This window comes from Vulpes lagopus, chromosome 8 (genome assembly GCF_018345385.1).
Source record: "Vulpes lagopus strain Blue_001 chromosome 8, ASM1834538v1, whole genome shotgun sequence".
Classification (NCBI taxonomy): domain Eukaryota; kingdom Metazoa; phylum Chordata; class Mammalia; order Carnivora; family Canidae; genus Vulpes; species Vulpes lagopus.
Genome location: NC_054831.1, coordinates 69,324,969 through 69,351,013, shown reverse-complemented (window position 1 = coordinate 69,351,013; position 26,045 = coordinate 69,324,969). Strand labels below are relative to the sequence as shown.

Genomic DNA, 26,045 nt, shown 5'->3' with positions numbered 1-26,045 from the left:
AACCAAATAAACAAAAAACAAAAGAACTCTAAATGGCTGATCCACCCATCCTGGGGCTGCAATCCAACCACATACAGTCAACTTTTGCTTCCCCATGCAGCTGGCATCCATCTCATTAGTTCCGATGAAAGAACAAACTACAGGTCGTATCATCCACAGGCATGGCTGGGCCAGCCGGAGAACACACAAACCCAGGCCCAAGAGGGAGAAATTCTTGCTTATCATTCAAACTAACATAGTCTGGGCTCTTATGGGCAGCTGATCAGCACATAAGCAACCCCAACACATAAGTACCACATGCTACAGAAATCTCTAACATGGAAAAAGAGAGATTTTTCAGATTCCCATTTTGAGATGGACTACCCCTCCATGGGACTGGATGAAGCGGCTCCAGAACTAATGAAGCATATCTGTTCACACGACTTCATGGGCCTCCATTCAACAGCATCCACCTTCTCAGAAGACCCCTGCCCCAAATCTTGCCCTTAAAAATCCTCACCTGTAAGCTACTGGGGAATTTGGGACTTTGGGGCATTAGCACACCCCCCTCCCTACCCTGTTCTCTGAGATGGCACCAAACCAACAAAGAGCTTATCTTCCTGCACTGCAAAAGCTCGGTGTCCATTTTTACTGACTGGTGGTGCTTCGGGTGGACACACTCTCATTTGGTTCAGTTATACAAACACTGATCTTTATGAAGCCAGTGCAGAGTAGTATGAACAAAGTTCATGGAGAAAAGGTTCTGAACTGGTTCATCAGATTGAGTCACTCAGCAGCAACTTCATCACGACCAATTGCCATCCTTGTAGAGATGCCTTTTGCTATACTTCTGGCCATCGCAACACTGAGAAGTAGATGGAGAATACTGGGTGGACGTGACAGCACAGGCAGACCAGCTGGGATGCAGCCGATCCGGGGGATTCTTGAGCAGAAGCATCTTGTGGCCCCCGAGGCAAAGAAACAAAACCTCAAAAAGTGACAGGCTCTGGGAGCAGCAGGCACCCTACAAAACATAAGGACTGGTGCTCACCGGCATGCAGCCTACGGAAAGGCCGGTGGGGCATGCATTGGTCTTTGGAGCCATATGGTTAGCACCGACAGCCGGGCCCTCTTCAGCTACAAAAGGGCAGTAAGAGACCATGCACCACGTTACCACCCACGGCTGCCAGGAAGCCAGAAGCTGCTCAGAACACATGTAGGTTTTCATCATAAGCACAGGCATGAAATCCGGAGTCATGAACCCTTCCCACCACCTCCACCAGACTTCTGAGTAGTCAGAATTACGCTGTGCCTAACTATTTTTGCAGAAGCGCCTAGACTGGCTTCTTTAATCCAGAGATTCTTGCAAAGGAGAGGCGTAGGCTAGGGCATGAAGGCCAAGGGGTTGCTGCCTGCATGCCTCTTTGCAAAACTGAACTCATGGTTCAGCCATTGCCTCCACCACGAGAAACCGGAGAGGGACTGCAAAAGGCCCCAAGTGTACAAAGAGGGAGACTCAGAGCAGGTACCTAATGGGAAACACTGCCCGTGGCACACGGCCCAGTGGTGAGCACACTCCCAGCCCAGCAATGGGTGAAACGCTACTATCTCACGCCCATTTCCAGAGACATCTCAGTGCTACTGACCCACCAGCCACAACACCCAAAGACATCACCATATGGGATCAAGCAAAGCAAAATAAATCAGAAAGCACTGCTTCCCCAAACCTGGCATATTTATATTAAATGCAGGAGACTTGAGTGCTGTAACAGATGAAAAAGCTCAGTCAGATTTCTGCATGCTTCTGCTGCTTTATAAGATTTCTTTAACAGAAAAGGCTAAGGGAAGGTAGAAGATCGTTCGATGAGGCCAGTTACTAGACCCCTAAGATACAGTGCTACAACAAAGTTATTCGAAAAAGTACAAAAACCACAAGAAAACATCCAAATGAGTGGGATTATTCATTATACACACACCTAGGGAAGAAAGACCACTTAAGAGGAAGGGGTGAAAGCAAAGATTTCTTTGCCCCAATATCTAATGAATATAATACTGAATAACGATCGTTGCCCTATGCCTTGCCTAGACAAGGTGAGAAGAAGCCAAAAGAACATAAACTATGTGAAGTATGACGTTGGGGCATTCCTGGTCAGAGAAAAAAGCGCAGCCCCTTTAATGCCCAATTCTACTAGCTGGAGACATTAGTCTATTCCTACCACAGAGGTGATGTCTAGACTCATTACATAGATGTCAATTCTCTCAGCAAATTAGGAATCATAGTCTTGAATGCCATTTTATGATTACCATTTTAATGATAATGTAAAGATGCATCTCTTTAGTCTCGCATACAAATAATTATGCTCTTCAGAATTTTACATGCAAAAGAAAAAAAAAGTCATTTGTATTTATAGTGATTAACAGACTTTTGTTTTCTGACCCAAAACACAAGGTGTGTGATGAACTAATTCTATCTTACACAAGAATGGGAAGTTTCATAAGTATTACTAACAATAACTAGCTTCACAGATTTTATGGGGTTTCCCCCAAGTCAGCTATTAAAACAGTGAATTACAGTAGTTATGGGTTATTTAAAAGCATAAAGTTTATGAAACAGTAAAGCGGGTTCTCATGTAAAAGGACCTATATGTTCCTCAAGGTGAAAATTAAGTACTAAAATATCTAAACACCTACCCAATAAAGGCCAACAGCCCCCAAATCATTATTAGCTTTATAAATAACAACAGTAATGCTACATTCAGTTAAACAACAGTATTTACTGAGCACCCACACCTAGCAGGACATACTTGTACCCCATCATGGGCTGCTTTAAGATTATGCAGCTTAAGTAATTTTACTAACCAAAAATATCCTGACTTAATTCACTAAAAAAAAAAAAAAGAAAAAGAAAAAAGAAAAGACCCTACTCTTCCAGCAACAATGAGAATAATCAAAGGGAAGAAAGTTACAAGCAAGCATTAAGGCAGATTTTACAGTACAAAGTCAAACATGCAAAAATATATGTCCCTGGGCTATAAAGAATGTGAACGCAAGGCCAAACAAATCTCCTAAAAAGCTGACAAGCATGGATTTCTGCTCCTCTGAGGATGCAGAATTTACTTGATTTGTGAATCTTTTATTAACAGCCCAGAGAGAGCCAAGGAATGGTCCACACAATCTTGAACCCTGAATTCTTTCAGGAACACACCTTTGCAATCACATCCAGTACTGAAGGGCTACCCTGCCAGCCAGGCAGGATGTCAGTAAACAGCTTTAACCAGGAGCAGCAATAAGAGGAAAGGCAGTGGCATTTGATGGTCTGGGAGGAAGAGACATCTAGTGAAGGGCAAGCAAAAGGCAGAGGGGCTTCTCTGGAAAAATGCCTAAGAAGTTTCGAGACACAGCAAGAAAGAAGAGGAGAACACTAAAAAACAAACAAAAACCAATGTCAATCAACGCAGAAAGCAAGCTCAGTGTCATAAGAAAGAGCTATCTGGGCTCTTAAATATCATTGTAAGACATTACAGACACACATAGACTCAATCCTCAATTATTAACATAAAGAGGGAGACAGTAGACTAACCAAATTCACACACATACACACATTAACACGCTCTGCCAATAGTTCACGTCTTCTTCTACAATTAAGAATGACTTCACCAGGAGGCCACACTGGGCTACCTCTCTTCTTGCCTCATCTTGTATTTCAATGCTGAGGATGGGAGTAATTTACAGGAGGAAGAAAGGGAGCAGGGGGTAAATGCCCAGGACCAGCAGAATCCACACAGTCCCCACAGGGCTTTGAGAACACCCTGTACTATAACAGTTTTGTCTTTTATCCTTTGGAATTCTCCCTGCTTTTCTATTTGAACATGTAAAGATCCATGGCAGCGGTCCCTCCACTGAGCTAGCTCCTAGATTAATGTGGGTGAGATACATAAACTGCACATGTACATCATTAGCAAGGCAGCAGCGCAATGGTGAGCGCAGAAGCTTGGAAGCCATAAAGAGCCCCCCCTCACCCTCCAGCTCTAGTTACTTGACCACTTCAGACCTGCTGCTTCTACCATATATAGAGTAGGGTATCAATAAGTGCTAGTTCCTTGCCCCCCTTCCTTTCACACTCAAGTCATCATATACATAAGGTTGGCACTTCAGAGGCTAATAAACCAGGGACAGCCCTAATACTTTCCGATATAGAGCAGGTGGTGGGACAGGCGGGCTTTGTAGGGAAAGAGGAGAATTCATCTCAATTTTCTGAAGGATAAGCAAGATCTGAAGAGAGGCAGGCATTGCAGATAAGAATCAGTTCATTATTTTTTTTAAAGATTTTATTTATTCATTCATTCATAGAGACACAGAGAGAGAGGCAGAGACACAGGCAGAGGGAGAAGCAGGCTCCACACAAGGAGCCTGACATGGGACTTGATCCAGGGTCTCCAGGATCATGCCCTGGGCCGCAGGCGGCGCTAAACCGCTGCGCCACCGGGACTGCCCGAATCAGTTCATTATTAAAGAGTATACACAGGCAGGAGAAAAAGGCTAAAGGCACAGCAAAAAAATTAGACAAGGTTCAGAATGAAAAACAACTACGAAGGAGGTAGATGAGTCTGTTAAGTAGTGGTGGGTCACTTGCATCACAGTGGTGTTTTGTCTTATTAAGCTAACTGGCAAAGAGAAGAAAAACTGAAATGGGAAAAAGGCATTCTCATAGGTTTCATGGAAATTGAAATATGTGCATACCGTAAAAATTAGTAAAGGGAAACCTCACTAAAATGGATTTGGGAGGCTGGCAGGGGCAGCTCTCATGCTCTACTACTGACGGTCAACTGCAGACCCAACAGGAAGAGACGGACCTTGCCCATAGATACTTTACGATCTTCCACCTGGTGACAACCCAGCCAATGAGAGACAGTCACAAGTCCGCTAATGAAAAGCCACCATACTTCCAGCTCCCAGTTTACTCCAAGGAGATTTCTGTTTAAAACAATATGCCCAAATTCCCTCTCTCCTCCACAGGCTTTTATTCTTCTGACTTGCCTACGGTTTTGCTACAGCTTGCCTGTCCCAAGCTGCAATTCTCAGCTATTCCCAAATAAACCCATTTTTTTGTTGGTAAAATAATGGGAAGTTTTATATTTAAGGTTAACTATATATATATATATATATATATATATATATATATATATATATATGCATTCCACTCAGGATGACAAATTCTTATTGAACAAAATATACATTTCAGCAGCTTAAAGTAGATGGAGCTTTTGAACATTTTTTAAATGCTATCAAGAGTGAATTTCACATAATGAGAATCATCATTTTAAAGTTTTGTACAAATTTCCAGCCGATATCTCTATGAAATAGCATCAGTATATCTACACACCAAATATACTGTTATCTACCCTCTGCTCCAGGATTTCTAAATCTGAGTTACATGCACCCCTAAAGAACTCGTGGATAGTTTTTGTGGATCACAAAACCTATGTACATTTTTCTAGGGATCACTGAAACAGCTGCACCCCCTTAAAAAAAGGTTTGTTTGTTATGAAATGTGAAGGACTTCTCTAAAAGGATGCCAAGGAACTGCACCTCTTAGAATATCATCTCCCACTCTCATCCACAGTATGCTCACATACCTACACCCATATACACACCTACACCACACACGTTGTTCAGAAGAAATAGTCAATAGATGATTTGTATACACATTTTTGCAATTAAATCAATTCTGTTTGAGAACTGTATTATTCTATATTCAAGATCAACTTCCCTTCAGGGGCTAATTATGATTTAGAAAGGGACAGGGTCAAACTGCCCCCACATCATTTTCTCCATAGCCTGCCACCATTCTGAAATTCTCATAACTAAAGTTGTTCTGTTTAAAAAACATACTGTAGGGGGCTCCCGACTCCTGGTGGAGCAGTCATTTAGGTGACCCACTCTCGATTTCAGCTCAGGTCATGATCTCAGACTCATGTGATTGAACCCTGCATCTGGCTTCATGTTGGGCATGGAGTCTGCTTAAGATGCTCTCTCCCCCCTCTCACTCTCCCCTTTCCTCCATATCTCTCTATTTCCCTCTCTAAATAAAATAAAATAAAATAATAATAATAATAAAAAATACTGTGGAAGAATTAATACATTAGTTTAGCTAGCTTCCTCTTAGTGTAGAGCAAGACTCCAAGAAAAGAGATTCTAGAATAGGTACATTTTGGTTGATAGTGCTGGATCAGTGGGCCAGAGTCTCTGAGCTAAGTCTCTGAGCATCAGGAGACAGCTTCTCCAACTTCACCCAATGCCCTTGGACCCTGCTGGTTCTGGACTATGGGGCCAACTGATGCTTGCATGTGATGATCTAGCAGGTTTACTTACTAAAACCAAAATAACAACAAACTCCCAACTGCGGGTAAATTTTTTTTATGGTAACCTAACCACTAGTACCATCTGATAGATACTGTCTAATTAATAGCTGCCAGACTCAAAAATACTACGTATATAGTTTTTCAAATCCAATCTTTCAAATGATGGCATAGTAACAAACTGATAAATGTGCCCTAATTAAAAAAAATAAGCTATTGATCAAAGCCTCTGTATTATAAATACATTTATACTCTTTTAAAATGCAAACAGCAAGTTGTTTTGACATTGTCACAAGATAAATTCATGACACAGAGACGATTTATTTTGCATATTTCCCCTCAGTTTAATTTCATACAAGCCATGCACAGGAACTTTTGCATAAGGCATGACAAATAATCTATGAAAGAAGGACTAGACTTTAGAACAGAAAGGTGTTGAGCACCGGTGAAGGTCATTCTTATAAGTTAGAACAGTTTATTTTTCTCATTCATCTCAACAGTCTATGAGCTCTATAGAAAGGGGTTTAATATGTTATACTTTATTAAAAAATCTGCTTAATTTTCTTCATTATAATCAGATCTGCATATTTTGAGAACGTCATATTATCATGTGGAACATGCTCCTTAATTCATTTATAACACCATTTACGGTCAATATTCTATTGATATATACATGTACATAAAATTTTAAAACATTATAGTTAATTAACTTCTATGTATTTAGAACATTATCTTTGATAAATTTTTGAAATTGCTAATAAAACCCTAGCATTTCTTGTTCACTATAATTTCAAATTCATACATAAGCTATAACTAATAGGAAACAGTCTGTTACAAAAAATAAAACACATTTTGCCATAAAACTTAGGTTTACTGCCCGACTAGCCATTTCCGATACATTAAATGACAAGATATGGTCACATTAAGACTTCAAACTACAGGCACAACCCCTAAATCCTCAAGAAAAGGTTTTATATCATAGTTCAAAGTATAAAACAGAACAATCACATTCAGAGACCCCCACCTAAGAAAGGTTTACAAAGAGGTGGCCGCTTTGTGTTTTCAGAAAGCAAAACGATATCCTTCGTATTTCTTGCACAAAACCCTCAGAATGCATGGGTCACAAAATGAAAAACACTAATGTCACATTCAAGGTGCTGGCAATATCTGTATGGGGGTTTTGCTGTGAAATAAAATTGTTTTTAAAATTAAGAAAAGGGGGATCCCTGGGTGGCTCAGCGGTTTGGTGCCTGCCTTTGGCCCGGGGTGTGATCCCGCGGTCCTTGGATCGAGTCCCGCTTCAGGCTCCCTGCATGGAGCCTGCTTCTCCCTCTGCCTGTGTCTCTGCCCCCCCCCCATGTCTATCATGAATAAATAAATAAATAAAATCTTTAAAAAATTACTATTAAAATTAAGAAAAGTTTCACATTAAAAAATAATGCCCAGAAACTGTTTTGTCACCGACTCACAGTGCAATTCATTTCATAAGCAGAGTATCCTTCCTTACACACTGGCATTTAGTAGAAGAATCCATATAAGTATGCACAAAATGCACATTTGCCTGAGTTTTACATGGTCATTTTTCAATTAAAATCTGGTTACACACATATCTTTTCAACTTTCTTCAACAAGAATAAAATCTCACATATACCCAATACAAAATACTACAGAAGGCAGTAAGATTCTTCCAAGGTGAAGAAGAAACCTGCCTAACTTGAGAAAGTAGCCGTAATAAATACTAAAAAAAAGTATGTGAGACAGAATAATAATTATAGGAGCAAAACAGGAAAACAACATATATCCTCATAGAGGGATCTACCTTAATTATGGCAAACTGCACCATATAAATGGCAACAGCAACATGCCCTACTGGACAGAGCAGAATAGCTTGCAAAAAATTTAATCTGGTAACACAAATTCGGTTTTTCATCTTTAAGAGGGGGGAAAAAAAAAACCAACCAACCCTGGGAAAAAAATATGTGTCTCAACAGTGACCTCTAGTGGAAAAGCCTTAAAATGACTGTCTCAAAATGAAATGCTGAAAACTGAAAACAAGTAGAAAAACTTTTACATAGCTAACACCCCCAAACCACGATAAAAGCCAGGTACAAGCTGACGGAGTCAAGTGAAAACACTCAGCAAACATGGTCTTAAAAGGCAGAGTAATCACAAAAGCAAGCATTGGAATGGGGGCAGCCACACAGGAAAAGTCTTTGAAATCCCTGCTATGTTCCCTTCTTTCAAAACACTGAGAGCAAGCAAGCCCCTGGGTATGTCATCTCCGTCTGCTCTTAGTGAGCACAACTCATCACCTGCCAATTCACTAATCAACCTGTCTTAACTGAGGGCCCAACTGACGTTCAACATGCTCTTGGAAGTTTTGCAGGGGCGGGATGCAAAATAGCTTCAGACAGGGCTCCTCACCTCAAAGAAATTACAATGCAATGAATTGTATGAAGCAATCAGTAAATAATTTGAGACCTTAAATAGATGAAACTCACTTTAAGTGGAAGAGGAACAGGCCCAGAAGCTGTCACACCTATCAGCACTAAAGGAGGCTTCATGGAGAAGTGAGACTCAGCCAAGCTCATAAGGGTTGCTGGGGGGCAGAAGAAACCATGGTTCATCCTGACACCAGCTTTCCCAACTGTGGACTCTCAGATGTACCTGAGGAGTGCCACCCTGGCACATCAGTCCTCACTATGAAAGGGTCCTCAGACAAGGAACTTGACAGAGACATCAGTTCTGAGGACAGAAGGTAATCCCTCTTTAGAGCTACAGCTCACAGTCCAGCATGTATGATGTGAGCCCATGAGTAGGAAACAGAAGTGTGTGGTGGCCTTTTCCACTCAAGTCCTTATACCAGTTAATCCCCAAAGTCCAGTATCTACACAGACCACTTCACCTCAGGCCAGGAGCTTCCTCTCAGGACCTCCCCATCATCTACTGCTCCCTCCTATCAACCATGATTGCCTGATACAGACAATTCCTAGGAAGCCACTCTGTGCTCAGCAGTAGATGTTAAAGAAAAATAAGAAACAAATGGCCTCACTTTCTTTCAAGAAAACTTCAGATTTGGAGAGAGCAGGTGAGAGAGCAGTAGGACAAGGACATGCCGCATTGGCATGCCGCATTGGCTCTCTGAGACAGGAGCCTGGGGATTGGGGCAGGTTCTCAAAGTCCAGCAAATCATACCTTCCACCACCTGTGTGTTCTTGCAGAGCGAACGGTGTTTCAGAAGGGACAGCCCCGGCAGAGGAGCCTCATCTTCACTCTGAAACCACTCCCCCTGAGTCAGAAAGCACCTTTGCCAGGTTGCCAGCTGGCACCGCCACATCAGAGCAAAAAGGAAGAAGGAAAAGATTCACTCTGTGCTCTGCCTTCCGTCTAAATACATCAAGAAGATGTGTGCATCTAGGAAAGCTGTTATAGGCAGAGCGATTCCCCTCACCCCAACTCTACCAAAACCCATCCACACTGACCCAATTTAAATTGGGGTTTAAATTTATTTATTTTTATTTTTTAAAGATTTTATTTATTTATTTTAGAGAGAGAACAAGAGAGCACAAGCAGGGGCAGAGAGAGAGGGAGGAGCAGGCTCACCGCTGAGCAGACAGCCCCACGCAGGACATGATCCCAGGACCCTATGATCATGACCTGAGCTGAAGGCACATGTTTAACCACCTGAGCTGCCCAGGAACTCCAGGTTTAAATTTAAATGGTGCTGCTCTACGTTATGATGAACCCCTACTAGCAACTGGCTTAATAATTTTGAAATATTTTTTATTAACTCCAATAAAGAAAGCTTTAAGAATTTCTGCTCACAAAATCTTGGGGGAATTTAGGGTCATCTGCCCACTTCCAGCTTCCTGTGGCCTCACTCAACTACCCCTCGTACGTTGAGAGGACCGGCCCACATCAAAACCACCAGCAGGGAAAGGAAGTCCAATCGCTGACACACGGTCCCAATGGCTCTGCAGATACTGGTTCCATGTGTAGTCACATGGTGTCCCCAAATCAAGGTCCCCGTCTGAGCCCGCTAGTCATTCGTTCAGTAAGTACACAAGTGGAAACGTCAAACAACAGTGTAATTGGCAGACTATGAGAAAAACACAAATACTTTTGCAAGATAAAACAGGGCTGAGGGGTTTATCTTCTGAGTGCCACTGGTTTTAATGCAGCATTGTCAGCCAGGCCTTATTAAAAGCAACAGGAAGTGAAAGACACTGATTACAATACAAAGTGACAGGAGGGTGTGCTCAGCCACTTACATTTAATGCATATTTATATTTCCATCAAATGGACATATTTACTATAAATACTTGAAAAACCATAGCGAAGTCATTCATTTAAATGCCAGAAAAATAGTAAAAGATGCTAATTTGACCTTAGTGGAACAGATCGAATGTCACTGACACTACTCACCATGGCTTGAAACAGAACTTACCAAGACGATAATTAGAGTTTACTGGATTAGGTCAAGAGTGTCTCAAATGGAAAAATAAAGAAAAAGAAAAAAAACAGGGAAGAGAGAAATTTGAAGTTTAAATCCATTCACAGTCAACCTCTTTAACAATAGCGGATACAATTTAACTCAATTTTTATGCCACTCTAAATTAATCTAGTATTATATGCCTGGAGAAAGAAACTGATCCACTCAACCCTAAGATTTCTATCTTTGTGGACACGTAAAAAGAAATAAACTACAGTTGAAAAATTTGAAATATTACATATATATATATTTTTTTAAAAAAGAACAGACCGATTAATGATGTAATAGGAATACAGCAGGTTTTGCTTCTTGTTTTTGCTTTTTTTGCTCTACTGATGATGCAAATCTAACCATGGGAAGCTTGGCAATTAAGTATTTTCATGAACTGTGCAACAGTTTCAGGAACTTCTGATCACAAAATCTTGGGGAATTCAGGGATTATGCTGTCTGGCTTTCAAGACAAACTACAAATCTCCTCTATATTGGGACTACGGTCTCAGTGGACCATAGGATCATTTGCTATGAAAACCATGAAACTGGCGGCATATTACCTGCTACAAAAATGATCACATGTGACTTGGAGCCCTTCCTTTCAGCTTCTGTAACCACCGTTATGCAAATGTGACAATCATGCCACTCTGCCTTGGTCTTACAAATATGTGCTTTTTGCTAAGAATGAACTAAATCTGCCTGTTTCCTGCATGCCAGAGGCCCTAACTGCCCTCTTAATTCTCAATAATCAGCAGCTCTGTGACATTGCCTCAAGCTGTATATAATGCACATACACACATAAATTTACGAGACAAATCCCTCAACATGACATTCAGCTCAATTTCATGGGACTCAGAAAGCTCCCTAACAAATTCTTGCCACATGATTAGAAAATCATTCAAGTCTGCAGGAAATATGGCAAGCACAAAGAAGTGACAGTCAATTAGGAATAAGAAAGGAGAGTGAGTCCCTGTTATTAAAATCTTTAAAGTCACAGCTCTAAGAATCAGATGGCCCATTATCACTCACACGAGGTATCTTCATAAAAACAGCTATCAATTCTATATGTTAACCATGCCGTGACACCACCCACACCCCAGAGAAGTCTTCTTGGGAGCCAGAATCAAAAAATGTGAAAAATGCAGGTGCAGATTTATATAACTTACACAGTTTTGTAGGGCTCCCCCCCTCCATCAATCAGTGAAGTATAACGACAGTTAAATATTCTCCTTTTGAGGAGGAAGTACAAAGAAAGCCAAGAACGCTTACTCCCAATATTCTTTAGTAAGTTTTGTTTTGCTTTATTTGTTTACCATGAAACACTAGTGAATCACCTGGTAGTTCAGGTGAATGGAGCCCTTACCAGCCCCGAAAGGAACCATTTCCTGAGAAGCAATATCACGTTCATTCTGCAGCTTACATACGTGAGGAAAGAATCTTCAAAACAAAGCAAAGTACAAAATACAGGACAATATGCTCATGTATTGTACTGTCACCAAAAATCATTCTAGGTTTTCCCCACATAACTTCCATCATTAGCATCTTTAAAGGAAACAAAAGACTCAGCAGTATCACCATATTACCTAAAAGTCAGAAACTGTAACAAACGGTAAAGTTAACTCACTTGTTAGCTTGTTGTGGCTGAGGACCAGTTGTGTGATGTGGGATAAGGAGACTGTAAAAGAAAAAGAAAAAAAAAACACACACACAGTCAGTAAGTGTACCCAAATTATCCCCACACTCCTACAAGGTACAGTGTTAAATTATCTTCACAGGTTGAAGTGTTACCGCTCACAAAAATAGAAGCAAGGTTTCATGTAACACTATCTGTTAAATGTTAAGCCAAATTAAGAAAAGTTATGCAATTAGCACAGCAAGTTAGAGCTAATGAGATTAATGTCGCAGGATCAAATATGACAAGGGCCAGTTAGCTTTGCTCTGTGACCTGCTCCGCTGGCCTAGCCTGAGCGATCCATCTCAATTAAGGTGTGCCCGTCAGAAGTGGCCTGGGATGTGGAGAGGCCTGATGCCTCACCTGCACCAGAAGAACATCATATGAAGACAGAAAAGACCACATCACATAAACAGGCAGCACACTGCTTCACCTGCGTCGTCCACTGGCAGCCCAGAAATTCTTTTACATGCTACTGAGTGACTAAAAGGGAAGAATTTTCCTCTAAAATAATTTTGGTTGATATTTCAAAGCACCTGCAGATTGCTCACCAGTTTCAAACAATATCATGGAGGTTTAAGTTGCACAAGATCAGGCTTGCTTAAAAGATGGTTTTTCCAACTCTAAAGAAAGAAAATATACACAGATCCACAAGAGGAAAAAAAAAGTCTGAGAAAAAAGTGACCGGTCTCCCTTTTTGGGTTCTAAAACTTCACAGAATGATCAGCATATTGTTTCAAACAATATGTTTCAAATATCCATTTTACATATTGAACAGATTCTGACATTTTTCTAATATTCTTTCTCTAAGAACATTATATTAATGCAGCAGTTTTTTCCCTAAGAAGTAAGAAGACAAAATTTTTTCTCAAGAAGGATCTTCATGTTGGACCCCAGTGAGCTGGGAAGAAAATGAGTGTATCACTCCTGACCATTACTTTTGAGTAGGTTTCTTTTCTTTTTCCCCCAACCATCACAAAGTTATAGAAAATTCAAAATGCAGTACAGAGACCTGTTTTCCTGCCCTGAACCATGAGAGATCATGCTGCTGGCCTGATGCCCCCATAAACTCAGGGTATTCTGAGGATGGCATCCCCCAACAGAACCACAGCACAGTCACCCAAGCCAAAAGCTTCCCAACATACATCACTACCACCTAATCCTCATAGCCCTCACCCCAGTTTTACTGAATGTCCCAAGCATTTCTTTTAGAAAAAAAAACAAACTGGTTCAGAACCGCATTACATGCAGCTAGTGGATCTCTTAGGTCACCTCTTGTCTGCATTTCTCTTTCCTTGACTTTCATGACCTTGGTAACTGTGAAGCCTGCCTGCAGGCCAAATTATTCTATATTATGACCTCCATGCAGATTTGTCAATTTGTTTATTCATGATTAGACTGAGGTTAATAAGCATCTTTGGGAGTGGGCACCTGGGTGGCTCAGTGGTTGAGCATCTGCCTTTGGCTCGTGTCATGATCCCAGGGTCCTGGGATCAAGTCCCACATCGGGCTCCCCATGGGGAGCCTGCTTCTCCGTCTGCCTGTGTCTCTGCCTTTCTCTCCATGTCTCTCATGAATAAATAAATAAAATCTTAAAAAAAAATAGCATCTTTGGAAGGAATGTCAAGAAAATGCGGCACTCTTCTCAATGCATCCTATCAGGTGGCAGACAAGTTCGGTTTGTCTTGTCACTGACAATCTTCCCTTGATCGTTTATGTCTGCCAGGCTTCTCCACTGCAAATTTCTTCTTTTCCCTTTTGTAATTAATAAGCACTTGGGGAGGAGGGGGGTTAAGAAAGGAAGGGTATTCCAGAGCTATGTAAAGATCCTGTGCCAAGTGTCTCATGATCCCCACCCAGGGCAACCTTTACCCTCTCGATACATTTGGCAATGTCTGGAAACATTTTTGAGTCTAACAATGATGGCCACTAAGAACCGAAACTTTCCTATGTGGCTCACACTATAGGTATTAGACGGCACTGGTCTAGAGCAGAGGCATCCTGGGGGCAGGCGTCAGGGATGCTGCCTCACATCCTACAATGCAGGACGCAGCCCACTCACTCCTCTGCAACTATCTCCAAACCCAGAAACAGTCTGGTGCTTCTGTAAGAATAGCTGGGCAAAACATAGCTTTAGCTACTCAGGTTCATCAGGTCCAAAATGTCAACAGTGTTGCCGTTGAGAAATTGCAAATTCTTTCTTTATATCTGTATTGTTTAGTGGTTTCCTATTTTAGTCAGTGGATTATTATCTACTGTTATTATTTATGCTGGTGTTCAAATTGTCTGATCTGGCCAGAGGGAGCCCATCTAAGCCGGATGCTATCCCTCTGACAGGTCCCCACTGCTCCCTGAACACCTCCCCGCTTTCTGGCACAAGATATTCAAGCTCATCTTGTCCTTTTTCAGCCACAGCCCTGAAATCACCATTTCTCTAATAAGCTCTGGTTCCTTTTTGTGGAAAATGGTATTTATAAGACAAAATCTGAGCACCAGATGTGTTCATTGCTATTTGGAGCTCAGTATTCTCAGCTCCTTTCAGTGGACAGAGCTTGAGAATACACACACACACACACACACACACACACACACACACACACACACACTATGCTGATTTCACTATATTACTGAAAACTCTGAGCTCACAACAATATATCCAACTCTAATACAACATCACACAGTTCACTCCAGTTTCTTTCCTCTCTGTGTTTGTAATTCCCTTCTCTAACAGTGAAAATTCTGGCTCGCATTATCTCTAACCTACTTACTATGTAATCAATAACCCTATATATAACTGCATGAAATAGAGTTCTCTTACAGCTAGACTGAGATAGCTCTATGCTTCTTTGCAGGGGCACCTGGAAGTTCGGTACTCATTCTTGGTCAAGATCAAGATGAGGAAGCTAGCTAGAGATGTGTGATGTTCAGCTTAAAGTTGAATACATCCAGGAAATCTCCAGGGTCAGAGTGTTTTACACTGGCTAGGGATGTGTAGACTGACGGCTTACACCTAGCTATGAGGTACACGACCAGTTGGGCATAAAAGACACTGGTGGACATTTTTGCCCAGGCTATCCTGAAACCCAGATTCCTTATACAATCTTGATAGTTCATAACCTGGAGAATAAACATGTCCTGAGCAACTGAGAAATGACTCTGGGGAGCAGCCCCACTGAGCCTCTGATGCCCCCAAAGCTCACCCATGCTTTCCTATGCCTGCTAAGCCAGATCCTATGCCTTTATTAACTCCTTAAGAGAGCAGGCTCTGTGGAACTTGAGTCCTTTCAACCACCCAGCTTTAGAATCAATGTGGTAACCAATCTCCCACACACACACGCCCCTCCCTCCAGCTGGGACACCTTCATACTGCTCAGACTACCCTGGTCACCCGCCCCTCCATGGAGACACCCTCCTCGTCCTGCTTGGGCTGGACCTTGCAGGCCAGGTTCCCCAACCTGTACAGATGCTCAACTCACTCCACTCGGGTCCCATTCCACCATTCTAGACCACCAGGCTCTCCCAACCCTGGCCATCTCTCCTTTTCTGTCCCACTCACTGGCCTGAGGACTGAACTGTTAGGGAAGGTGAAGCGCAAAGCAAGGGGGAAGGAGGAGAGCATTCTTGTGGTTTCTGACAGAGTCGCAATGGTGGCTTCTCACATGATGTTTAAGATTTTAAACACTGTACAACATCTTGCACATTTTTATTTGTAAGAGTTAAGATTCCTTGTCCACCAACTAAGCATTCCTTTATCTCTGAAGAATACAGTCTGATATGGGGGGAAAATATCTCAAAGAGCTACCCTCATACCAAACCAGATGAAAAAGGTTCACAGATGTGTAAACATTATGGTCCCTTTCATGTGAGAGCAAGCAACCAGTAACAGAGGTGCACACAGTAAGAGTCTGTCTCTCACTCACACACAGGTGATCCAGAGGCTTCTGATATCTTTGTTGCTCAACCATCCCCATTACATGGCTCCTACTTCATGCTTCAAGATGGCTGCCTGAGTTTAGCCATCACATCTGCATTTCTCTCAAGAAGACTGAAAAAAGAAGTCTTCCTCCTTCAGGATAGTTCCAAGAAGCTGCACATGGTACTTGTACTTGCAATCAATGGATCACAATTTTAGAATACAATGAGGCCTCTCTGCAAGCGAGGCAAGGAAATGCAGTCTATATTCCAGGTGCCCAAGTGCCAGCTAATCAGGGGTTTTACAACCAACAAATGGAGCAAACTGAAAGTGGCAGACAACAAGCAGCCTCACACACTGGCACAGACCTCCATCAGAGCGTCACAGAAATCAATCCTGATGACAAGAGAAAATGAACAATCCTCCCAGCTCTGCCTTAATTCTTCCTAAAATATCACAACTAACTCATTAGAACAAATTTTTTTTTTGTTCTCTCTTCCAGCTATCATGCACGATGAAAGATTTAATTAGGGAAAGCCAGTTATTTTCCATCATTTCCTTGTGTTCCCTTCAGCAAGCATTTAGCAGGAGAGAAAGTGACAAAGTTTAAAGTTCTTTTTCTGTTTGAATAAAGAGAAACACAGCTGTTGCTTCACCTGATAACACCACCAGAATGTATTTTTCTTTCTCACTATTGTTACAGAGCTACATGATAAAGTACGTAAGAGGCAGAAAAATTAGAGCAGTAAAGAAAAAGTTAATAAAAGATCTTTGAGAAAATATTTAGGGCAACAAAGGAGTCCAGGCTGGGTCTGTGGGGAGGGCAGTTCAGTTGGACAGAATCAGAAATCACAGAATCAATCACAAAGCCTGGTACAGGCAGAGACTGAGTTGCGACAATCATATTTATAAAACCCGCCACTCCCCTCCACTTGGCAATGGTGAGTTCATTGTGAGTCTTGTATGGAAACCGTGCTGTTAAAAAAGAAGGGAGAAAGTGCCTACCAAAATAGAAATGGATTATTTAAAAGCACAAAAGCTGCCATGGTCAAACATGTTGGGGAGAATGGAAGCAGGCTGTACCCACTGACCCGCCTTGCAAACCTTCATCACACACTGGGAGATCTTCCAGCATGTGAATAACATACTTTCAAGAACGAGCAGCACCAGAAACTGTCAGGAATGAGCAGCACCAGAACAGTGTGAACAAACCGTTATTAAAATTCCTAAAGCAATATTAAACTATGCTTTGCGTAGGCATTTTCCAAATAGAATATATTTCAAAAATCAACCAGAGAACTCAGAAGTGTGTTGACACACACAGTTAAAGGTTACAGGGCCTTGGCCATCATTCTGCCTCTAGTCTTTAGAAAGGGTCACTGGGTGAACACTGTTTCAGGCCAGAATAAAGAGTGGGAAACAAAACTGTTGGACAGGAGGTGTTGGTCAGGGAAGGAGGGACAGGGTGAGGTTGCTGGCACCGTAACACATGATTTATGACTGTTTGTTCTCCAGCCAAGAAGGGAATCAGCAGGAAAATGCTCAAAGAAGGAACTGGGGAACTGGCCAGTTGAATCATTTCACGAGAAACATAATCAAGGACTCATTCGGGCACTCACCACACTCAGAATGCCAAGAGGCTCAACCCTGGAAATTCTCTATGAAGTAATATCTACTGTACATCCTGGGGAGCCTGGGAAAATATTGGATTATGTGGAATGTCCCTCTCAAAAATGTCCTGGTTTGAATGGGAAATTACATGGTCACTCATTTAGGGAACACAGAACATGCACAAAAATGCCAAAACACAAAGTATGAAAGAACCATGAACGCAAGAGAAGTGTATCAGAAAGGGTAATGGTACTTCAGTAGACGTTACTTATTATGCAGTGACACATCCAAAAATGCCTCAGGGCAGAGGGTACACCATACAGTACTGCTAGACCTGCAGGACATGGAAACGAGAAGTTATGGAGGCAATTCCAGGCTTCCCTGAACAAACAGATGGAAAACACATAAAGTACAGGACTGCAGGGGGCAGCCAGTATTTTAATGGAATAAATCCAGAGAACTCAAAGGACTAACTAAACATCCCTACAAAAACGAATCATCATTTCTAGATAACACACAGAAGCAGATATTATTTAAAATCAGCTCGGGTTTTGTCCTTCTTTTCGGCATAAAGTAGGCAACATAAGAAAAAAAAAATGCATGATGAGATCCACAGCGCCCTAAAATGACATTATAGACTTGTTTTTCAAAATAACCTAATCTATCACGATGATGTGGCACACTGGAAACTGTCTCTACCATTTCCTATTTGGCAAATGAGAAAGCAAATGATTCCTCTGGTAGTACTTCAGAGAAGGTAAAAAAAAAAAAAAAAAAAAAAGTTCTAGCTTTGCAGAATGACATTTCCATCTGGGGGGTGGGGTGGGGGGAGAAACACAGCCAGAGTGAACCAAGAAGAACGAGGTCTGAAAACACACAACATGACACAGGACATGAAGGTGTCTGTAATCTTTCCATAGGTCAGAACTGGCGATCTCTGAGCACCAAAGCAAAGGTTGTGTAACTAGTCACAGAAACTGGACTGTAACTTCCAGTTCATTTCATAGACCAAGCCCCAAATGCAAGCAGAGAAACACCATTACCAACAGAAGGCAAACGGTTTACCCCTTTCCACCAGTTCTTGTGGTAGCAAAGATTGTCGCGTTAGAAGAACCACTATACCTCTGGATGTTCAAGGAGGGCTGCCTTGTTTGGCAACTCCAAGCGCATGAGTCAAATTCTGGGCAACGATGGACTACATCACAAACAGTATCCTCTACTAATTCAGTTCCTCCCAAAGTTATAGACCAAAAAGAAGAATTGATTTGAACTTGAAGTATAGGATGGTTCAAATGGTTTTTCCACTCTGGCTCCCCAGTAGGCTAGCAACAGCCACAGCCCTAAATAACCCTGATTCAGAGACTCCACAGGGATGTGGAAGCCATCCAGATGTCAGCATCCAAAAGCAATGCTGACCAACGATTTGGGTTTTGCGTCTCCATGATGCATGATTAAAATGCCTGCCTTTGTCGCATGGCTGAAATTATTTCACCCTTGGTATTAAGACATAGATTCAGATCTTCTTAAATATGCAGCTTTTGCCAATATATCAACATGAAGACAGAAAATAAAATGTTCGATACTAAGATACAATACAAATATCATATTCATCAACACACCCAGAATCATAAAAACATTTTTTCTTTCGAAATTGTTCATAATTTAAAGAAAGTCACCATGATATGAAAGCTTTCCTTTACTTCACAACTAATTATTGCAGTGAGTTAAAAACTCTGTAGTAGCAAGTTTTTGAAATCAGTTTATTTGACTAAATTATACTATTTGCAGATGAAGAGTCTAATAACCATAATTACCTGCTCTTTCATTCAATGGAAAGCAATTTAATTTATGTGACCACTGAAACAAATGGGATACCTCTTCTGATACATAAGTAAGAGCAGAGAATTCACATGTATTGAGAACCCCATGAGCTGGTCACTGGCTGGGTTATTGTGCCCACCAAAACATTAAGTCAAAAGGTACCAGACCCAACCTACTGCTTATTAAAAACATGCAGCCCACATCATTCCTGTTCAAATGTATCACGTCACAGTTTCTCCCTCAGGAAAAAAGACCAAGAAAAATGATATCTGTGAAGATGCCCAAGAGAATCAGAGAGAAAAATACAGCCATCCACCTGTGGCACACAGTCATTAATCGCTCCTGAGGTGCAAGGAGGACAGTACTGACAAACGCATAGTTAGGGCTGTTTTGCAAGACTGAACAGAAGCACTGGGACAGGGATAGAGTATGAGTGAGACACAGTTACTACCCTCAACAAGATTACTCTGCAATAATCAGGGCGTGCAATAAAACACTCTGACACATTACAAAATATAAGTGCCATATACAGGAGAGAAGCTGATTTGAAACTCCCATGAGAAGGGAAATGCTTGAAAGTTTTTTCAGGCCTAGTAAAATCTTCAAGGTCCAGACTCAATTTTACTCTGAATCCACCTACCTACCTACCATCTTTTGTTTTGCTTTTCCAGCATAAACTATGCTATGTGTTTAATATGCAAAAAGGCATATTTTTAGAAATCAGTTATAGAATCCTAGAAATCAAAACACTGAAGCCTCTCATTTTATAGATAAGGAAACTATGGCGCAGAGCAGTAAAGTGGTTTTTCTGAAGCTCTACAGACAACTAGAGTCAGAAATGAGACTACAAATGAGTTTTCCAGATTCCAACTTGAGCTTCCTCTTTCCAAACTAGGAAAATAATGTTCACCCCTGGATGGAGCATTCTTTTCAAGATGGTGGAAATTCCAGTCATCATAAGAAGTATAAACCTGAATGGAAGACTTAATTCTATTTGAATAAAATATGACAGTTATATAAAGCAACTCAAAGCAAAGAATATCCAGATTTAAGCAGTTTGAGTTTCAGATCACAATCCCATGAGATCCTGAGAAAATCACTGGAATGTTCTGGAGCACACAACTTCTCTTCTTGAAAATGAAAGGCTGAATTAAATTATTTGATTCTGTGAAACAAAAATAAAATATACGAATGAACTAGTATTTACGTAATGCCTAGTACATCAATGTGCTCTGCTGGGCACTTTATAGCCATTCACTATAATCAAAACTGTTAAAATAAGGTAATAACAAAAATGTTTCCCAAATGCATAAGACGTGTCTAGCACTAAAAAAGGAACTTTATCACCTTATCCATTCCTCACAGTGACCATGCAGAGTAGTACTCCTATCAACCACCTCCCTCCTGATTGTAGATCAGAAAAATTAGTTACAAGGAGATTAAGTAACCTTGCCATGGATTCAGAGCAAGTCAGCAAGACACCCCTTTAAAAGTTGTTTCCAGACTAAAAGCTGATTAATTCTTTAAAAAAAAATTATTCATTTATTTGAGAGAGAGCGAGCACAGATGGAGAGAGGGAGAAGCAGATCCCTGCTGAGAGGAGGAGAGCCTGATGCGGGGCTTGATCCTCAGACCCCAAGACCATGACCTGAGCCAAAGGCAGCCGCTTAACTGACTGAACCACCCAGGTGCCCTGAAAAAGCTGATTAATTCTCACTCTGGTTTTTATTGGCCAGATAAAGCCAACACATGTCAACAAGAAGCCAACTGTACAACATTTTAAGACATCCAAAAGATAAAAAAAAAAAAAAAGAGGTTTAATCCATAAGTTTATTTTTTACCAAAATGAAGAATGGCTAAAATCAACAACACAAGACATAATAGGTGTTGGCAAGGATGTGGAGAAAGGGGAACCCTCCTGCACTGTTTGTGGGAATGCAAACTGGTTCGACCACTCTGGATAACAGTATGGAGGTTCCTTAAGAAGTTAAAGATAGAATTACTCTGTGATCCAGCAATTGCATTTCTAGGTATTTACTCGAAAATACCAAAAAAAAAAAAAAAAAAAAAAATTCCATTAATTCAAAGGGATAAATGTACCCTGATGGTTATAGCAGCATTATCTATAATAGCCAAATTATGGAAACAGGCCAAACGTCCACCAACTGATGAATGAATAAAGATGTTTGGTATACATACACACACACACATATATATAATACACATATACATATATAATGGAATATTACTCAGCTATAAAAAAGAATGAAATTTTTGCCATTTGGAATGACAGATGGATCTAGAGAATATAATGCTAAACACAGTAAGTCAGAGAACAACAAATACCATACAATCTCAATAATATGTGGAATTTAAGAAACAAAACAAACCAGCAAAGGGGAAAAAAAGAGAAGCAAACCAAGAAACAGACTCTTGACTCTAGAGAACAAACTGATGGTTACTGGGGGGAGGGGGAGATGGGTGAAACAGGTGACAAGGGTTAAGGAATGCACTTGTCATGATCAGCACTGAGCGGTGTATGGAAGTGCTAAATCACTATATTGTACACCTGAAACTAATATTATACTGTGCGTTAACTGGAATTTAAACAAAAACTTTTTAAAAATGAAGACATGGACAGTATTAAATGTGCATGGTTTTCTTTTCAGACAACACGGTGCATTCTCAACTTTCACCTATCCATACAAATAAACAGGTAAGGTAAGGCAGAGGTATTTTTCTCCTTCCTAGGGTCAATGGTAGAAACCTCTCTGATTCCTCATTTCTCTAGTTGGGCAGTAGTTCTCTGCTTCCAATGACATTTCTCCAACAAATACAGAGCAACTCTGAGAATGACATGAAGATTATGACAACAGCCAATCCATAGCTAATGATATCAAGAATGGAGGGAGAGGCAGGGACTCAGTCTGGTTGGGACCTACAGCCCTGGCACGGGACTATCACAGACAGATCCGCCCTGAGGAGTGAGAAGTTCAAGATCCACATCAGGCACCCCCTCTCTGGGCATCTGCACTAGGAAAACAGGTCCCCTTAATGTCTGGCTTTGAAAATCAGGAGAGCTTAACTATGGGAGAGCTGGAGACATGGGTCTTAAATGAGCCACACACAGACCCACTCGCTCCAAGATCCAGAGGAGCAGCAGTTGGAAAAGTACCTAGGCCAAATGTGAAGACTTATGACTAATTTTATGGGGTATCCTGGAAAAACAGGGATCTAAAGGAACGTGTTTTTTTTTTTTTTTAAAGGAACGTTCTTGAAGAAATGGAAGCACTTGTGGTTGCTATTTTTCTTACCCACCTGCCAAACTGGCCCAGCACTGGTGGGCATCATTTCTGATACTACCCATCTACCTAACTAGCACAATTTACTCTGCTTTGGCATTCCCTACAGACCAGCCCCACCCAACCCACCTGCCCCTGTAGATGCCCCTTCAAAATGGTTCCCAACCTGCTACACCCATCCAGCAAATGGCCTCTGTCTGAACCAATGACCCAGCCAAAGTGGCTGCCACTTGGGGCAGGGATCCCAACCACACCCACCAGTGGCCTCACAGCCAGCCACAGTGGGAGCAAACTCCTAAACAGCATGCCCACAACAGTGATGGTCCAGGGGTAACAGAAGAGCACAGACAGCCCCCAAAGGGGATATCCTAGGAAATCGTGATTCTGGTAATGAGGGAGATTACACTTCTGTGCCCAACATGACATCTTCTGTGTAAGGCCTCTCTCCAAGACAGGGAGATGTAAGTGATCAACCTAATTCAGGGAAACAGTCAAGAGATAGACAAAATGAGGAGGCAGAGGAATATGTTCCAAATTAAAGAATAAGACAAAATCTTAGAAAAAGAACTGCACAAAAAGAAGATAAGCAATCTATCTCATAAAGAGTTAAAAATAATGGTCATAAAGAAAACCATCAAACTCTGGAGAAAAAGGAACACTACAGTGAAAACTTTAAGACAGAAAATATAAAAAAGAACCATCCTGAGCTGAAGAATACAATCACTAAAATGAAAGATACATTCAGGGGAATCAACAGCAGAACAGAGGATGCAAAAAAACAGATCAGTAACCTAGAAAGGAGAATACTGGAAATCACCCAAGCAGACCAAGAAAAAGAAAAAAAAAATAAGCAGAACAGTTTAAGAGACTTCTCAGTACAGAAGTACATACACACATTCCATTTTAAGGGTCCCAGAAGAAACAGTGAGAAAAAAAAAGGAAAGTTATCTAAAGAAATAATAGCTGAAAACTTCCCTAACCTAGGAAAGGAAACAGGTATCCAGGTCCAGGTATCAGAGACAGCCACAAACAAGATAAACCCAAAGAGACTCAGACCAAGACATATAATTAAAATGTCATGAATAAAGGTAAAGAGAGAATTTTAAGAGTTGCAAGAGAGAAGCAAAAAGTTAAAAAGGAAAGCTTATTATGCCCTCAGCTGATTTTTCAGGAGAAACTCTGCAGGCCAGAAGAAAGTGGCATGATGTGATCACAGTGCTGAAAGGAATAAGCCTGTAACTAAGAATACTATACTTGACAAGGTTATCATTCAGAATTGAAACAGAGGTAAAGAGTAGCCCACAAAAATAAAAGTTAAAGGATTTCATTGCCACTAAACTAGTTTTACAAGAAACGTTAAAGGAACTTCATTAAGCAGAAAAGAAAAGGCTATAAATAGAATTAAGAAAATGATGAAAGAACAAATCTCACTGGTAAAAGCAAACATATAATAAAAGCAGTGCATCAACCACTTATAAAGCTTATGGTAAAACACAGAAGTTGTAAGATCAACTATATATGCAATAATTAGTTAAGAGTACACAAAATTTTTACATGTAAAATGAAATAAAAATAAAATCTAGAAGGGAAGTATAAAAAACATTGTGCTTTAGACTGTGTTCAAAGTTATACAACCATCAACTTAAAATATATGAGGTGTATACACAGGGTGTTACATATAGACCTCATTGTAATCACAAACCAAAACCTATACTAGGTACACAAATAAATAGAAAAGAATCCAAACACAATGCTAAAGAAAGTCATCAAATCACAAAGGGAGAGTAAGAAAAGGAAAAAGGAAGAGAACTAGAAAAACAATTAGAAAACAATGAACAAGATGGCAACAAGTACATACCTATCAGAAACTGCTTTAAATGTAAATAAACTAAATGCTCCAGTCAAAAGACAAAGTGACCGAATAGATTTTTTTTTTTTAATGGCCCATTGATAAGCTGCTAACAAAAGATTGATTTAAGACCTGGAGACACACACAGACTAAAAAGGATGGAAAAAGATATTCCATGCAAATGGAAATGCAAAGAAAAGCATGGGTAACAATACTGAGACAAAACAGACTTTAAAATAGAGTGCAACACGACACACAAAAAGGATAATATGTTAAGAAAAAGGGATGAATAAAACAAGAATATAACAACTGTAAATATCTAGGCACCCAACACAACAGCACCTAAATATACAAAGCAAATATGTAGTAATGGCTGTAGAGGACTTTAACACCCCACTTCATCAGTGGATAGATTATCCAGATAGAAATGACAAGGTTGGCCTTACACAACACATTAGATCAGATGGACTTACCAGGTATGTATAAGAATAATCTAGCCAAAAACAGCAGAAAACACGTGCACATGGCACATTCTCCAGGACAGATCACATGTAAAGCCACAAAAAATGTCCCAATGCATTTAAGAAAAATGAAATTGTATCAAGCATCTTTTTAAACCACAACAGTATAAAACTAGAAATCAATTAGACAGAGGCAGGGCACGATGGCAGAGGAGTAGGGTCCTCAGTGCACCAGGCCCCACCAACTCCCCTAGATAACTTTCAAACCATCCTGAACACCTCAAATTCGACCTGAGGTTGAAAGAGAGAACAGCTACAGAGAGAAGGATTTTCACTTCTGACAAAGCAGGAAGGAGGAAAAAAATAAAATAAAAAAGAATCCAGTGGGGGAGGGCCCACGAGGAGCCGCCAAGGCCGGGGAGAGCCCCCGGGACAGGGCGCGCTGCCCCGGAAGCGGGAAGGTTGACAATCCCCATGACTCCTCCCGGACGGAAAGGCGCTCAGCAGGGAACTCAGGGAGGGTCGCGGGAGGGCCGTGGGGCCTCCAGTCTCTGGGGTCATGGACAGGGCACCAGGGGAGAGCGCCCCCCACACC

At 41.0% G+C, this 26,045-nt stretch overlaps 1 protein-coding gene across 3 annotated transcripts in view; it reads right to left on the bottom strand.

The window, feature by feature from the left end:
- RSU1 (Ras suppressor protein 1) overlaps window positions 1-26,045 on the bottom strand; it is a 196,920-nt gene that overhangs the window by 143,696 nt on the left and 27,179 nt on the right. For 2 of the 3 annotated variants that reach the window (XM_041766320.1, XM_041766322.1), the window contains exon 3: window positions 12,446-12,496. The exons of the other annotated variant lie outside the window; for it this stretch is intronic. In XM_041766320.1, coding sequence (XP_041622254.1) covers window positions 12,446-12,496 — 51 coding nt within the window. The remainder of the gene's footprint in view (window positions 1-12,445; window positions 12,497-26,045) is intronic. 3 annotated transcript variants of the gene reach the window in all.